Source organism: Pelobates fuscus, chromosome 3 (genome assembly GCF_036172605.1).
Source record: "Pelobates fuscus isolate aPelFus1 chromosome 3, aPelFus1.pri, whole genome shotgun sequence".
NCBI lineage: Eukaryota > Metazoa > Chordata > Amphibia > Anura > Pelobatidae > Pelobates > Pelobates fuscus.
In genome coordinates this window covers 211,712,668-211,727,772 of record NC_086319.1, presented here as the reverse complement: position 1 = coordinate 211,727,772, position 15,105 = coordinate 211,712,668, and the positions used below count along the sequence as shown (strand labels likewise).

The following is a 15,105-nucleotide window of genomic DNA, read 5'->3' as shown; positions in this document are numbered from 1 at the left end:
CCCGCTCGGCTCACTTCGGCAGTCCGCCCGTGAGAAGTCAGGAGGGAGGGTGCACCAGACAATCCTCGAGCATGGCTGGCTGGGCATGCAGTCTCCGCCATTTTAGAGGTAGACTCTGCGCTCTGGGTTCGACCTGCAGGTGTTCCAAGTGCCGGTGTTAGTGCACTCAGCTGGGCCACGAGGTGGGGACCGGGATTACCCCCGCCGGTCCAGAGGGGGGGGAAACAGGGCCAGACTCGCCTAGCCTCGTGCTTCTGCCTTGCCGCTGGTGGGCAGGATAGCTGGGCAGCGGCCGTCCACCCCACTCACCGCCCGAGCGGTCTCCATCATAGTTGACGGGGATCCCCCCACCGAGGGACTAAAACTCTTCAGCAAGCCTCTCCTCGGTACCAGGGTGGCTTCTTGCGTCGGGTCACAGCTACCAATCGTTTGGCAGGTATGGAGTCGGATTTTAAAAGGTAAAAACTGTGGAGTATTGTAGGAGCTGCTCCATTTTGCGACCATCCGGCATGGCGGTCCGGCCCCGCCCCCGGCATATGGGATTTTTATTGGGCAAGTATACATTAATTAAAGTGAAAAGTTCGTCCTCTATTGCAACTACTAAAATAATATATCTCCCCTCCAAGTCTGTTTCCATATATTTTATATTTATTTTTAAATCTTTTGCAAAGAATATTGCTACTCCTCCTTTTTTTCCCTCCTCTCTAGAGGAACAAATTTTTAAAGGAAAAGATCTACTATTCCATCTTTTCTCATCCTGTTTACGCCAGTGTGTCTCTTGTATCATAGCAATTTGAACCTGTTCCTTTTTTAAGTAATCTTGAAAAGCTTGTCTTTTTTGGGGGATATTTAAACCTTGAATATTTAACGTAATTATTTTAACCATTTTCAAAAGTTTTTTTTTCTTATGCTAATGAGCTCTCGTGAACAATACAAAAAATTGACATTACAATACATAACTAATACACCTACAAGTATCTTCAACACTTGGAGTGTATTTCCACTCATTCCAAAGACTCTAAAAAGAGTCAAAAAACACTTTTCTAAGTGGATCTTATTATCCACTAATAACCTTTTTCAGGTTACAGCAGGGGAGGCTGTTTCTCGGGCTTGGAGGAACCAAATCTAAAACTTTTCATTTTCTTTTTTCCTCTATCTTCTCATCACTCATCACTCACTCTCTTCCCACTGCTCTATGGAGTATTACTTTTACTCTGCTCTCCTCCCAAGGAGAGGGATAAGAGGTCGAGAGAGGAAAAAAAAAAAAAGTCCTATTAATCTAGGTGATCTCTTCTCTTTATTTCTTTAGTCATTTAGACCATTTAATTTATCGCTACTGTTCTTATAACCTTTAATAAACATACTCAAAGAAAAAGTGAAAGTTCTATGTTATTATTTTTCTTTTCTGTTCTTATTTCCTTCTTTTTCCCTCCCCTATATATACTTAAAAATTCGCACCTCCCATTTCTTCCTTTATTTTTCCACCTTATGTTGTGTTTCAATAATTTTTTGATTTATATTAATCTTTTATGATTTTATAGTGCCTCATTAGTTTTCTTTCTTTCTAATTTTTTATGTGCAATTTATATTTCTGAGTGTTTCATTTCCTCCTCATAAACTTTAGTATTCCATATATAATCTCGTGTGTGTTTCCTTACCTAAACCTTAATTTAGTGGAGAAAAAAAAAAAAGTAACCATATAATTTCCCTTTTCTTTTCCTTCCCTTCATTTTCCCATTTATCTGTGGTTTCCACCTTGTGTTTTATCCCAATAGTTTTCATCATTAAATGTATTTATTTCTAAATTATCTATGTGCAAATTGTTTTTCTAAGTGTACCATTTTCTCCTCATAAACTTTGGTTTATCATACTTAATATCTACTTATTATCTTGTGCATTTCCTTACTTAAATCTTGAAACAAATGAGATACATAATAAAAAAAAAATAAAAAAAATAAAAAAAATTAAATTTAGAAGTTTCTTTTCTAGATTGATTTCTCCTTCTTTGAGTGCAGTCTGTTCTTTATGTTTTTATCATAAATATTTCAGCGTCCTTTGGAAGTTTCTAAATTTCTTTGGGTCAGTTAAGTTTTTCTTTTTCTTTTAATCTCCAGTAGCTTCCTTCTACCTTCCCTCTCACTTCTTCTCCTCTCCCTCCCCTTTTTTTCTTCCTCTTTCCTTCTTGTAAGTTATTTCTCTTTCTTCTTTATCCATTCTTCAATCTGGGATGGAGTCGTGAATATCTCAGTTATTCCTTCTGTGATAATCTTTATTTTACTGGGGTAGATCCACGAGTATTTAATGTTTACATTTCTTAATGAATTTGTAACTGGCATGAATTTCTTTCTTTGTTGTCTAGTATAGAAAGATAAGTCTTGAAGTATCTTGATATCGCCAAACTTTTCTATATTGATCTGTTTTTTTCTGAATGCATATAATATTGTTTCCTTAAACTGGAAGGACTGAAAGTGAATTATTATATCTCTCGGTGATTGTTGAGGAACTGATCTAGGTTTGTTTAAACGGTGATATCTCTCCATTTTGGTGTTTAGGGTCAACAAATCTAAATTGAGTGTTGCCCATAAAGTATCCAGGTACTCAGATATTTTATCTTGTGTAACTGCCTCTGAGACGTTTCTTAATCTCAAATTGTTTCTTCTTGAGCGGTCTTCCAGATCTCCTAGTTTTCCTTCTATTTGTCTCAGTTGCTTATTCAGCTGGTCATTTTGTTCTTTATATGTTCTGCTTTCAAATTCTAAAGCAGTGATTTTGTCTTCACTTTGCTTTAGTTGTTCCAATATTTCCAAAAATTGTTTTTTGTCTGTATTTTTATTGAATTCGGCTGTTATTGCTACCAATTGCTCTTCTAAGCACTGCTTTAGAAAGTCTGCAGTGATATAATTTTCTATTTGACTAGATGGGCTTTGAATTGACTCTTCACTTTTTGATGAATACATAATTGAGCTATCAAGATTTTTTTCTTCATTAGGTTTTTGTCTTGGTGAAAAAAAGTTTGTAGGGGCTTTTTTTTTTTTGTTGTGGGTCTTGTTTTGCTGCTTTTTTAGTGGCAGCTTTTCCTGATGACTTAGTTGCCATAATCTCTCTTCACTTGTCTCTTTTTCTTCCCCCTTTTTTTTTTACTTCCCTTTTTTCCTTCTTTTTCCTTCCTTTCACCTTTTAATGGAGATTTTCAATTGGGGATTTTAGTGGAGAATTTTCAAACTCTTTCTTTTCCCCTTGGTTTGTGCTAGGGATTCTGGTTTGTTAATTAGCCCTGTAGTTTAATTCTTTTTTTTCTATTCCCTTTTTCTATTATCCTCCTTTTCTCCCCTATTCAGTCCTCTTACTGCTTCTTGCGTTTTATCTTAATTATCTCATTATATTATTTAAATTAATTATGTATATTATATATTTTTTCAATGTCAGCTTCACCTTCTCTTTTCCTTTATCTTCCTCCTCTCTTGGTCTTCTCTCGGTTTCTACCCCAGTTCTCCCGATATATAAAAAGATAAAGGGAAAGTACTTAGCTTGTCTTCTTTCTACTTCATATAGGCAGGTTGTTTGGCGTCCTTTAGTTCTTAAAGCATCTTAGTGCACAGCCCCTGTTCGTACTCACATTGATTGGACCGATAAATCTATGCACACTGCCACGGTCCCACGGACCCACGGTCCCACGGTCAGTCTGTCCGCTCTCTGTCAGCACTCTATTTACGCTCCTGCACCGGACCCGACCTGTCTTCATGCAGCCCCTACGACAATTTCAGGCAGAACACCTTGCTTCCTTGCTTCTATTACTGCAGAATGCCGCGTTCATCCTCCATTACGAGCTCAGCCTCCCCGCCTCAGGATGCGTGCGTACCTCCGCCCACTTCTACGTCATCACGCAAACGCCGCCGCCCAACACCAGTATTCAGTACACGGCCCTGTGCAAAGGTGTCCCCCTGAAGAAACCCCTTTAGTGACCAGGGATCAATTTGCAGTGACCCTAGAGGTAGCAAGAGAAGAAATGACAATACAATGTATTTCCTGCAGTGACCAAGAGGTAGCAGGAAGTGGCAAGAAGAATTTTCATCATTGACTAAATACAATCCTATTTTTTAAATATCTGGCATCTCACTGTATATATATATATATATATATATATATATATATATATATATATATATATATATATATATATATATATATATATATACTTAATAAGTTATATGTATGAGTATACAGTGGATACCAGATACCAGAAACATTTTAACAGGTCATGTTACATTTTAACATAGGACCCCTTATTTGATAGCAGCTTCACAAGTCTTGCATCCATTGAACTTGTGAGTTTTTGGACAGTTTCTGCTTGCATTTGTTTGCAAGATGTCAGAATAGCCTCCAAGAGCTGCTGTTTGGATGTAAACTGCCTCCCACCCTAATAGATCTTTTACTTGAGGATACTCCAAAGGTTCTCAATAGGATTGAGGTCAGGGGAGGATGGAGGCCACACCATGACTTTCTCTCCTTTTATACCCATAGCAGCCATTGATGCAGAGGTATTCTTTGCAGCATGAGATGGTGCATTGTCATGCACGAAAAGGATTTTATTACGGAAAGCATAGTTCTTCCTTCTGTACCAGGGAATAAAGTGGTCAATCAGAAACTCCACATACTTTTTATAGGTCATCTTTACACCTTCGGGGACCCTAAAGGGGCTGACCGGCAGCAGAGAGATCCTTTTTCTTCCTCATATTGCATGAAAATGGTTACATGGTTACATAGTTACATAGCTGAAAAGAGACTTGCGTCCATCAAGTTCAGCCTTCCTCACATATGTTTTTTTGCTGTTGATCCAAAAGAAGGCAAAAAAACCCAGTTTGAAGCACTTCCAATTTTGCAACAAGCTAGGAAAAAAATTCCTTCTTGACCCCAGAATGGCAGTCAGATTTATCCTTGGATCAAGCAGTTATTACCCTACATTGAAAGATTATATCCTTGAATATTCTGTTTTTGCAAGTATGCATCTAGTAGCTGTTTGAACATCTGTATAGACTCTGATAAAACCACTTCTTCAGGCAGAGAATTCCACATCCTGATTGTTCTTACAGTAAAAAAACCTTTCCTTTGCCTTAGACAAAATCTTCTTTCTTCTAGTCTAAACGCATGACCTTGTGTCCTATGTAAAGTCTAGTTTGTGAATAGATTTTCACACAATGGTTTGTATTGGCCCCGAATATATTTGTATAATGTTATCATATCCCCTCTCAGGCGACATTTTTCTAAACTAAATAGGTTTAAATGTGTTAACCTTTCTTCATAGCTGATATTTTCCATTCCTTTTATTAATTTTGTAGCCCACCTGTGCACTTTTTCTAGTGCCATAATATCCTTCTTTAAAACAGGTGCCTAAAATTGCACACCATATTCAATATGTGGTCTTACCAGTGATTTATAAAGAGGCAAAATGATATTCTCGTCCTGAGAATGAATGCCCTTTTTCATGCATGACAATACCCTACTGGCCTTGGCCACTGCTGATTGACATTGCACATTGTTGCATAGTTTGTTGTCTTTAACAATTCCCAAGTCCTTTTCGTGTGTTGTTATCCCTAATTCGCTTCCATTAAGGGTATACGTTGCTTGTGTATTCTTTACGCCGAAGTGCATAACTTTGCATTTTTCAACATTAAATTTCATCTGCCATTTGAATGCCCACTCCTCCAGTCTATCTAAATCCCTCTGCAGCAAAGTAATATCTGGTGCTCTGCTTAATAATGTGGAACACCCTCCTTTAGTAGTTTTTCCTTAAATTGGGCTCACCTGGCAATCTAATTATCACAGGTGTCCAAGATTGTTTTCAGTGATCAAAAGAACCCTGAGACACAATGCCATCCATGAGTTAAACTGAAAAACAAAATCTTTAATCTTTGTGAAACTTAAATAGAATTTGCATAATAATTTGGAACAGGGTGTATTATTTTTATTATATATATATATATATAATAAGTACATGAACATTTTTCTCTGTATTGGGAAGGCCCGCCTGGTCGCTGGCAGCTACATCCTCTGTGAACAGTAAATCTTTGGATATATATGGATAGGATGGCTCCTTAAGAATAATGGTTAATTGAGTAGAGGGGCAGCATCTAAGCATAATCACCTAGAGTACTGTCAGATCGTATGCAGTCCCAATGGATACATAACAGTGTAGTATCAAAAAAACTAAACATAACATAACCAAGTAACAGAATATAACCATGCAATATAATGAGATGTGACCAGAATATGATGAGTTAGGGACCATAACGTCCTGTATGTGTCTACACTAGATGGGGACAGGAAGGTAGGCAAACCTCCACTTAACATTGTAGAAAATGTAGCCAGGATTCCCAATTTGAGATATAAAGAGCGTACTTGTTGGAAAGTGAGGCTTTGATTCCCTCCATGATCGATTTGATTCCTGATCGATTCTACTCTTTAAATCCATTATTTGATGGATGGGGGCTGCAGACTTTTTCCAATTGATAGGAATTAATGAAGTACATCTCCCTATAAAAATGTTACTCAGGCAAATGCACCAATGTGTATTGTATTACTGTACAGTTATATGCTGCACCAATTGTCAATCATACATTTTCATTGTAACATAATATGGAAAACTGAATGAACTTCTTACCACATGCTTGTTATTATACAAAATTGATAAAAAAATATCTAATTTTAAAACCTTCAAACAACTCATATCCGATATATCAAATAAAGATTATTATAAACTGATTCGTATTAAATATTATGTAATAGGACACAAAAAATTACAAAGTTACATTTACTCGAAGCATTGGAAAAGATTTTCTTGCACCCACTAAATTACAGAAAATAGATTCTAAGTATTCATCATTATATTGGAGATGCAGTACACATGAAGGCACGCATGAAAATATTTGGTGGTCATGCAAGTTAGCCAATAAAACATAGATCAGAATTTTTTATATGTCAAACCTTCTAAAATTAAAATTCCATATATCCCCAGAAATAGCCATTGGCAAATTAAATAAAAGCAAAAAAATATCTGATTATTAAAATCTTTATGGCTATGAAAAAAGTGATTGCAAGAATGTGGAAAAAATATGGCTGTATCTTGGTTAATGGTATTGAATCAGATACATTTCCAATGTAAAATTGAAAAAAGGCTTTTTTTATATCTTTCGGAGATTTGGTTCTTTTATTATGGAAACCTTGGTTAATTTTTTTTCCTGAGTATGGCTAAAGATCTATTTTAGTATTTCTTGAGTTCCTTTTTTTTTTAGATATGGTGGGATGGGCCCACACTACGGCCACACATATTTGTCTTTTGTTAATTTGAGTTTAATGTATATTTCGAGTTAATGCTTTCATTAACTTGTTCATTGTTAAATGGTAGAAATAACTCTAATTTGAGAGTTTAATACACAATTGGTATTTTTTTGTATTGTACTTACTTTGGAAAATGTGGATTGATGTATTGATACAAATCTGTATCTTTCCTGTTTTTCAAAATATATATGGATTTTATGTATTGGGAACAATAAAAAAAAATTAATGAGAAAAAATAAAAAAACAAAACAAACAAAAACATTAATATTCTCATTCTGATTAAGGGCTCGATTTAAAATTCATTAATATTTTGAATAATAGTTTAATATTTGATACTTTATGATATATGGATTCTATTTTTACATATGATCTATTTATATATGTTTATTAATATTTTGAAATGTTGTGCAAAAATATTAAATAATTTGAAAAGCTTATCCAAAAATATTAAATTGTGGCTCTGAGGCTACTATGCAAAGTCAGTGAAAAAACTTTTATTTATTGGTAATTATATGTTTATTAAAATGACATCATCTTGTTTTTACCCTTTAGTTTTCTATGCAGTGTTATTTACTAAAATGTGTTACTGTGGTCCAGGATTGAAACAGCATTGTTTAAATCTGCGGGGAATTATCAATTCTTAATCAAATAATTTTTTTAATTATTTAAACATATCAATAAATACAAATATTAAAATCATTTGAAAAGCATATAAAATTATTTATTTTTTGGCCTGTGTTGGTCGTAAAGTTAATTCACTTACCAAACAGGGTTATTTACTAAACTGAGAATACAAAATTAATTACAAATGTATGTTTTGGTCGTGTACAGGCATGTGTTATAATGAATGGTTTAAAATCCCTTTAAAATTATCTTGTGGACTCTGGATTGAGGGTGTTTGTGAAGAAGTGCAAGGGAAGCTGCAGTATAAGGATCCCCAATCTCGAGCTATTAAATTGTCAACCAATATGTATAAGAATATCAATGGAATGCTCAATTCCCTGTAATATGTTTACCTAAAATAATGTTTTCATTATATCTTATCATAAGACTTTCAGAACCCCTTTCCCAAGAAATATAAATGACTTATTATTTTGATGCATATATACAATTTTATTTTTCCCAATAAAATAAGCATCTTAAAAAGCTTTTCTTAATGCAAAGGGCCAAAAAAGTTACTAAGAGTACTGCTCTTAACAAGAATATAATTATGAAGAACAATCTGATTGGTTGGGGTGCTTAACATATGTAATTACATGTCAAGTGATGATGCTAATGTACAGTTTATGTACTAATTTAGCCAGAGCCCATTTTTCTTAGAAATATTGTTACTGTAATTGACAAATCACAATATAAAACTAGTAATATGTTAGGCATCTGAACTGGACTGAGCATAAATCCAGAAAAAAAAATACTGAAATAAAATAAATGTACTGATTATTTTTTAGTTCCACTATGCATTTAATGAGATGTATGCTACTTTACAATGAATTTCAAAACCTTAAGAAACATGTAGTACATGGTGTAAATACTTCGGTAACTTTTACTTTGCCCCATGATTTCTGGTATACCAAAAGAACAAACATATTATTCTGAGACAAAAGTTACCTCTGAAGGATGTAGTTGCATTTTCTCAGAGAACACAAATGGTGGTGCTGTGGATTTACAAGAAAGAAGAGTTTGAGAAATCTGAATCTTTCTAGAAAATTTACTGTAATTTATAATTATAAACAAATAATTTGTGTGAGAAGCACATAACATTTTGAAATACAATATATAATATAACATTTTAGCTGCAGTTTTTCTGATTAGACTCTGGGTGGTGCTCTTGACCTACAAAATAGAGAAACTTGGAAAAACCAGGCTCTAATTTTACAATAGTCAAACACTACAGTTCAACAGGAAGCAAAGGAACACTTTTCATTTTGAAATTTAGAATGCTTGAGAATCTGGACAATTCATATTGAATGACAACTAAATGATAACCCACATTATCAACATCAGCATCCCTGGAAATGAAACTGTTCAGCATTTTAAGAATTCTGAAAATGATTTCAAAGAAGACAATGACATGGCAAGTAGCATTTTTATCCTTCTCTTTCCTCTGTGAAATAGTTGCTGGACAAATTCAATACTCAGTTTTAGAAGAAACTAAGCAGGGGACTAAAATAGGGAATATTGTGAAAGATCTGGGATTAGATACCAAAGAATTGAAAGTCCGAAAATTACAGATTGTATCTCAAAAGAAAAAGCAGTATTTTAATATTAGTTTAGATAATGGAGATTTGTATGTTGCAGAAAGGATTGATAGAGAAACCATTTGTGGAATCAAAGAGAATTGTCTATTAAACCTTGAAGTACTGGCTGAAAATCCTGTGAATGTTTTCCATGTTGAAATTGATATTGCAGATATCAATGACAATCCTCCTGTTTTTTCTAAAAATATATTGAATGTTTCCATAAGTGAATCTGTACTACCAGGAACACAGTTTGTTCTAGAAAATGCATATGATGCAGATCTAGGTACCAATTCATTGCAGAGCTATAGCATCAGTTCCAATCAGCATTTCAAACTGACAGAAAAAATTAGCACACAAGGAATTAAATATCCTGTTCTTGTATTAGAAAAATCTCTTGATCGAGAAAATCGGAATTTGTATGATTTAATTTTAACTGCTTCAGATGGAGGTAAACCAATGAAAACTGGAACTGCTCTTATTAGGATTATGGTTCATGACATGAATGATAATTTTCCAGTCTTCAGCCAGGACACTTATTCTGTCAGGTTAAATGAAAATGCACCACAAGGTTTTCTAGTTCTTCATCTAAATGCTACTGATGAAGATGAAGGATTAAATGCACAAATAACATATTCATTTATTCATATTGCTAACAATGCCAAAAATATGTTCATTTTAGACTCCACAAATGGAGATATTAAAGTAAGTGGTCCATTGGACTTTGAGGACACACAAAATTATGAAATGACTGTGGAAGCCAAAGATGGTGGCGGTTTAGTAACTCACTGTACTGTATTGATACAAATTATAGATATCAATGATAATGCCCCTGAAATCATGATTACATCTATGTTGTCACCAATTCCAGAGGACTCTTTGCCAGGTACCTTGATTGCGCTAATAAATGTTAATGATCAAGATTCTGGGAAAAATGGAGAAGTTACCTGCCAGATAATGGACAAAGTACCATTCAGACTAATGGCATCATCTCCTAATTACTATAAACTTATAACTACAACCACTATGGACCGAGAAACTACTTCTATATATAATATAACAATTCAAGCTGAAGATGAAGGATCTCCACCTATTTCAACTGAAAAAATTATCAAACTGATTTTAACAGATGTGAATGACAATCCACCAGTATTCAGTCAAGCAAGTTATGTTGCATATGTTCTAGAAAATAACATACCTGGGAGTTCAATATACAGTGTCTCTGCTTTAGATATTGATTATGATGAGAATTCTGAAATATTGTACTCACTTTTGAAAACAAATATTGAGGAAATGCCAATATCATCATATCTTTCAATAAATCAAGAAACTGGAGTAATATATGCACAGCGCTCATTTGACTATGAGCAACTACGAGATTTTCAGTTCCAAGTAATGGCTTCAGACAGAGGATCTCCTTCTCTAAGTAACAAGGTAACAGTAAGGATATGTATTACTGACAAGAATGATAATGCTCCTCAGATTCTATATCCATCAATCGATAAGGAGGGAATGTCATCATTTGAATTTATTCAACACTCTTCAAAGCGAGACTATTTAGTAACTAAAGTGATTGCAGTTGATGCGGACTCTGGACACAATGCATGGCTGTCTTATCATTTTATTGAGGCTCCGGATTCGTCTTTATTTATTATTGGTCAGCACACAGGGGAGATAAGGATAACTCGAAACTTACAAGAAACAGATTCACATAGACAGAAGATTGTTGTAATGGTTAAGGATAATGGAGTACCCTCCTTGTCTGCTACAGTTACATTGAGTGTTGTTGTTGCTGAAAATATCCAACAAGCTCTCCCAGAAATAGTCATACAACCCAGAGAACCCGATACTTCCTCAAATGTAACTTTCTATCTTGTCATATCAATTGCTCTGATCTCCATTTTGTTCATTCTGACTGTGGTTGGTACAGTCATAGCTAAGTATAGAAAATCACCTACACCATCAATGTTTGAAACATTAAGTCAACCCTGGTATCCTCAGCTTAGACCCACTTCTCAGTTCAGCGATGGGTCATTACCATTTCCCTACTCATACGATGTTTGTGTGACTCTTGACTCAAGACAGAATGAAATTGCTTATTTAAAACCAACTCAGAATGTTCCTACAGACAATCTTATCGATACTGGGGAATCCGCACCTGGAAATTATTCTACTGGAGAAAGTTTGCCCTCATCTAACTGCTTGCAAGTAAGGCAACTATTACATTTGCTTTTGATGCCTATCTATTAAAACACATAATCAGTTTATGCTACTGTCACTATTATTAGAATATTTATTTTATTTTTTAAAGATGATAGCCTCCAGTTAAAATGACAAGGTAGGTGGCCATTTAAGTCTTGCCCAAGGATTTGGACCTAGATAACCCTATTATAACAGAGGGTCATTAACACTGCTCCAATCATACAATCATATTGGTAAGCTTCAGTTTTTTTAGTAGCCTTAAGCAGTCTGTCTGCCTGTGTTTCTGTCTGTTGGTCTGTCTGTCTATCTACCATTACAGATTTGCTATCCACTCTTTATGGACTTAACAAAACCATGAATTTGCTTAAATGCAAGTTAATACTGTTAAATGGTGTTGTTATTCATCACAATGAGGGGTGTTATTTTCTTTGTAATTCTTACATCCTTGCCAGGAGTATTTGTCTTATATATTTCTATGATTTTATGTAAACATTTAAACTAGAGTTAAACAGTTACATAGTTACATAGGCTGATAATAGACTTGTGTCCATCACGTTTATCCTTTCTTACATCTGGTTTTGTTGTTGATCCAAAAAATGGCAGTGGCAGGATTGCAGCATTTATATGGTGTATTACGTCTTTTTTTTGTACCAGATAGTTAATATGTTATCACAAATTTCCTGGTACTTAAAGGTAATGGAACATTTATGTGTCAAGGTGTATGTTTTGTCCTGTTTCTTGTCTGTAAGAGTTACCCCAGTCTCTCTCTCCCATCTAGTCGTGAACCTGGGAACATGTGTGTCTCCTCCCAGTAGCAGCATGAAATCCAGGGTTGACACCCCCTTGGTAAAATGTTCCCGAGAAATGTAAATCATTTTTAAGTTTGTGAAAGAACTATAAAAGAGCAACCAACTCCATACAAAAATGTAGTATGTTTAGACTTGGTGGTAGCGGAACAGTTGTAGCCCTGTTGGATTGCCCTCTGGTAATAACTCAGCAATGGGTTTGAGCTTATAAACGTCACACAATTGTATATCCAGTCGGTAGTCCAAAAACCCTGTAAATCTAATGGCCTGAGGCCCTCTGCGAAATCTGTGTTTTGTGTAATTGGGGCCAACGGGCAAAGGGCAGTGGTTAGCTGGTCAGAGTAGTAGAGGGAGCACAACACTTTCCAAGTGGCGTCAATCATTGGATTTGTGTCATCTGCAAACAATGAAACATGACTTTTAATACCTATTTCAAGATTATTTATAAATCTGTTGAATAGAAGTGGTTCCAGAACAGAACAACGAGGAACACCACTTACCACTTTCACCCAGCTTGAAAATGTACTATTAATGACATTTCTCTGTACTCTATCTTTAAGCCAAAAACAGGGATTTTCATATTAACCAATTTCTTTTAGTTTGAACACTAACATATTGTGTGAAGCAGTATCGAAAGCCTTGTAGATATCCAGTTAGATCACATCCACTGCAACACTCTGATCAATATTTTACTTACTGTTTTGCAGAATGAAATTAAGTTAGTTTGACATGACCTACCATATTTAATCAAATTTGATGTGCCATTAAATCTAATGTGCAATTTTTGAAACCTGGAAGCTTAAAAATATTTTTGCTGGGGAATGTAATGTGCACTTTTACAAGAAGCTACTACTATACAACATTGTGCTACAATAAAAATGTTTATTGTCATATACCAAAGTAACATTGATGGTATTTCGATTTTAATGTTATATGTTGTCTATTCTTTCTTAAGCCCTATTTCAGGAATTAAATTTGCCTGTGTGAATTCGCAGAATTAAATTGACCTGTTTGAAACCGTCTGTTTGTTTGAATTTGTCTGTTTGTTTGAATTAGTCTGTTTGAATTCACCAGTTTTACTTCACCTGTGCGAATTCACCAGAATTAAATTTGATGGAAAACATTTGCCCTGAATGTAATGCGCCATTGAATCTAATGCGCATTCAGATTTTGGAAACTTTATTTTCCAAAAAATGTGCACATTAGATTCAAGTAAATATGGTATATTCATAAAACCATGCTGAAAACCAATGTTTTTCCCAATGAGTTTTGAAAATTATCCCTTAATAATGCTTCAAATACTTTCCCAGCCACATAAGTTAAGCTTGCACATCTATAACAAGGATTTTGAACCCTTTTTGAACAGAGGAACCACATCAGCCTTTCTGAAATTTTCCAGATTAATTCCTGAAAGAAAAGATTCCTGAAAGATTAAAAACAGAGTTGTGCTTATTTTCATACTTATCTTCTTAAGTACTCATGGGTGAATACCATCAGGGCCTATAGCTTTGTATTAATTAACTTTCTTTAGTTAACTTTCTTTAGTTCTTTAGTTCCTTGACTTGAGTCATCAAATCTCAATTTTCCTGCAAGTTTGTTGCGGCAATTATTTGCATATCTCTTGCCATAGGTTTTTCCATAAGCCATATGGAGGAAAAATAATTATTTACATTTTCTGCCTTTTTTGATTTTCACTTACTGATCTCTGATTTCAGTGTGTCTAAACTTTCATTTTTATTTTAGAATTTATGTAAACATATGGGGGGGGTTGGTTATGCTCTATTTTGGCTATCACTTTCTCATTTTCTAGTTTAGTTCATCTAATTGCCCTTCTGCATGCATTATTGGCTTCCTTATATCATATATAGAATGCCTCTGATTTGTCTCATTCAAATGTTTTAAATGCCATTTTCTTATTTTTAATTCCTTGGTTAACCTTCCCACTAAGCCACAATTTGTCTCTTTTATATTTATTACTCAATGGTATTTGCTGAGAAGTGCACATTTTTTAATATTAATTTTAAGATATTACATGTGTCCTCATTTATTCTGTTTTTTTTTCAATAAAACAGTTTAAACCAGTTAATGACCTCTAAATGCCCTTACCTTATTGAAATTAGCCTTTTTAAAATTACATGTTGAGTATACCCTATGTGCATTTACTTTTTTGAAGAATAGTATTAGATATAATCTAATGGGTATCCAGGAGTTGGTAATAGTATATACATTTAAGAATTAAAATGGTATCTCATATGTGAGAAAAATATATATAAGCAGTAAAACTGAATAGCTTTTCATGAAACGTAATATATTGCTATGAAATTATCAATGCTTTAACCCCTTAAGGACAAAACTTCTGGCATAAAAGGGAATTATGACGGAATAGTTCCGTCATGTGTCTTTAAGGGGTTAAAGTACAATTAGTTGCAGTCTCTATTTGATGCAAGTATTAAAGAAATAAATAAACTGATACAGTCTGTGCAATGTTAGCTGTTCTCAGTTAGCTCCAGCTATTAAACCAGCTG

At 34.5% G+C, this 15,105-nt stretch overlaps 1 protein-coding gene across 7 annotated transcripts in view; it reads left to right on the top strand.

The window, feature by feature from the left end:
* The window catches only part of LOC134602740 (protocadherin gamma-A4-like), a 487,733-nt gene that overhangs the window by 146,722 nt on the left and 325,906 nt on the right, over window positions 1-15,105 (top strand). The window contains exon 1 of one of the 7 annotated variants that reach the window (XM_063447950.1): window positions 9,280-11,780. The exons of the other annotated variants lie outside the window; for them this stretch is intronic. Within the exon in view, the coding sequence (XP_063304020.1) occupies window positions 9,351-11,780 (2,430 nt within the window). The 5' untranslated portion in view covers window positions 9,280-9,350. Of the gene's footprint in view, window positions 1-9,279; window positions 11,781-15,105 lie in introns of those variants that run through there. 7 annotated transcript variants of the gene reach the window in all.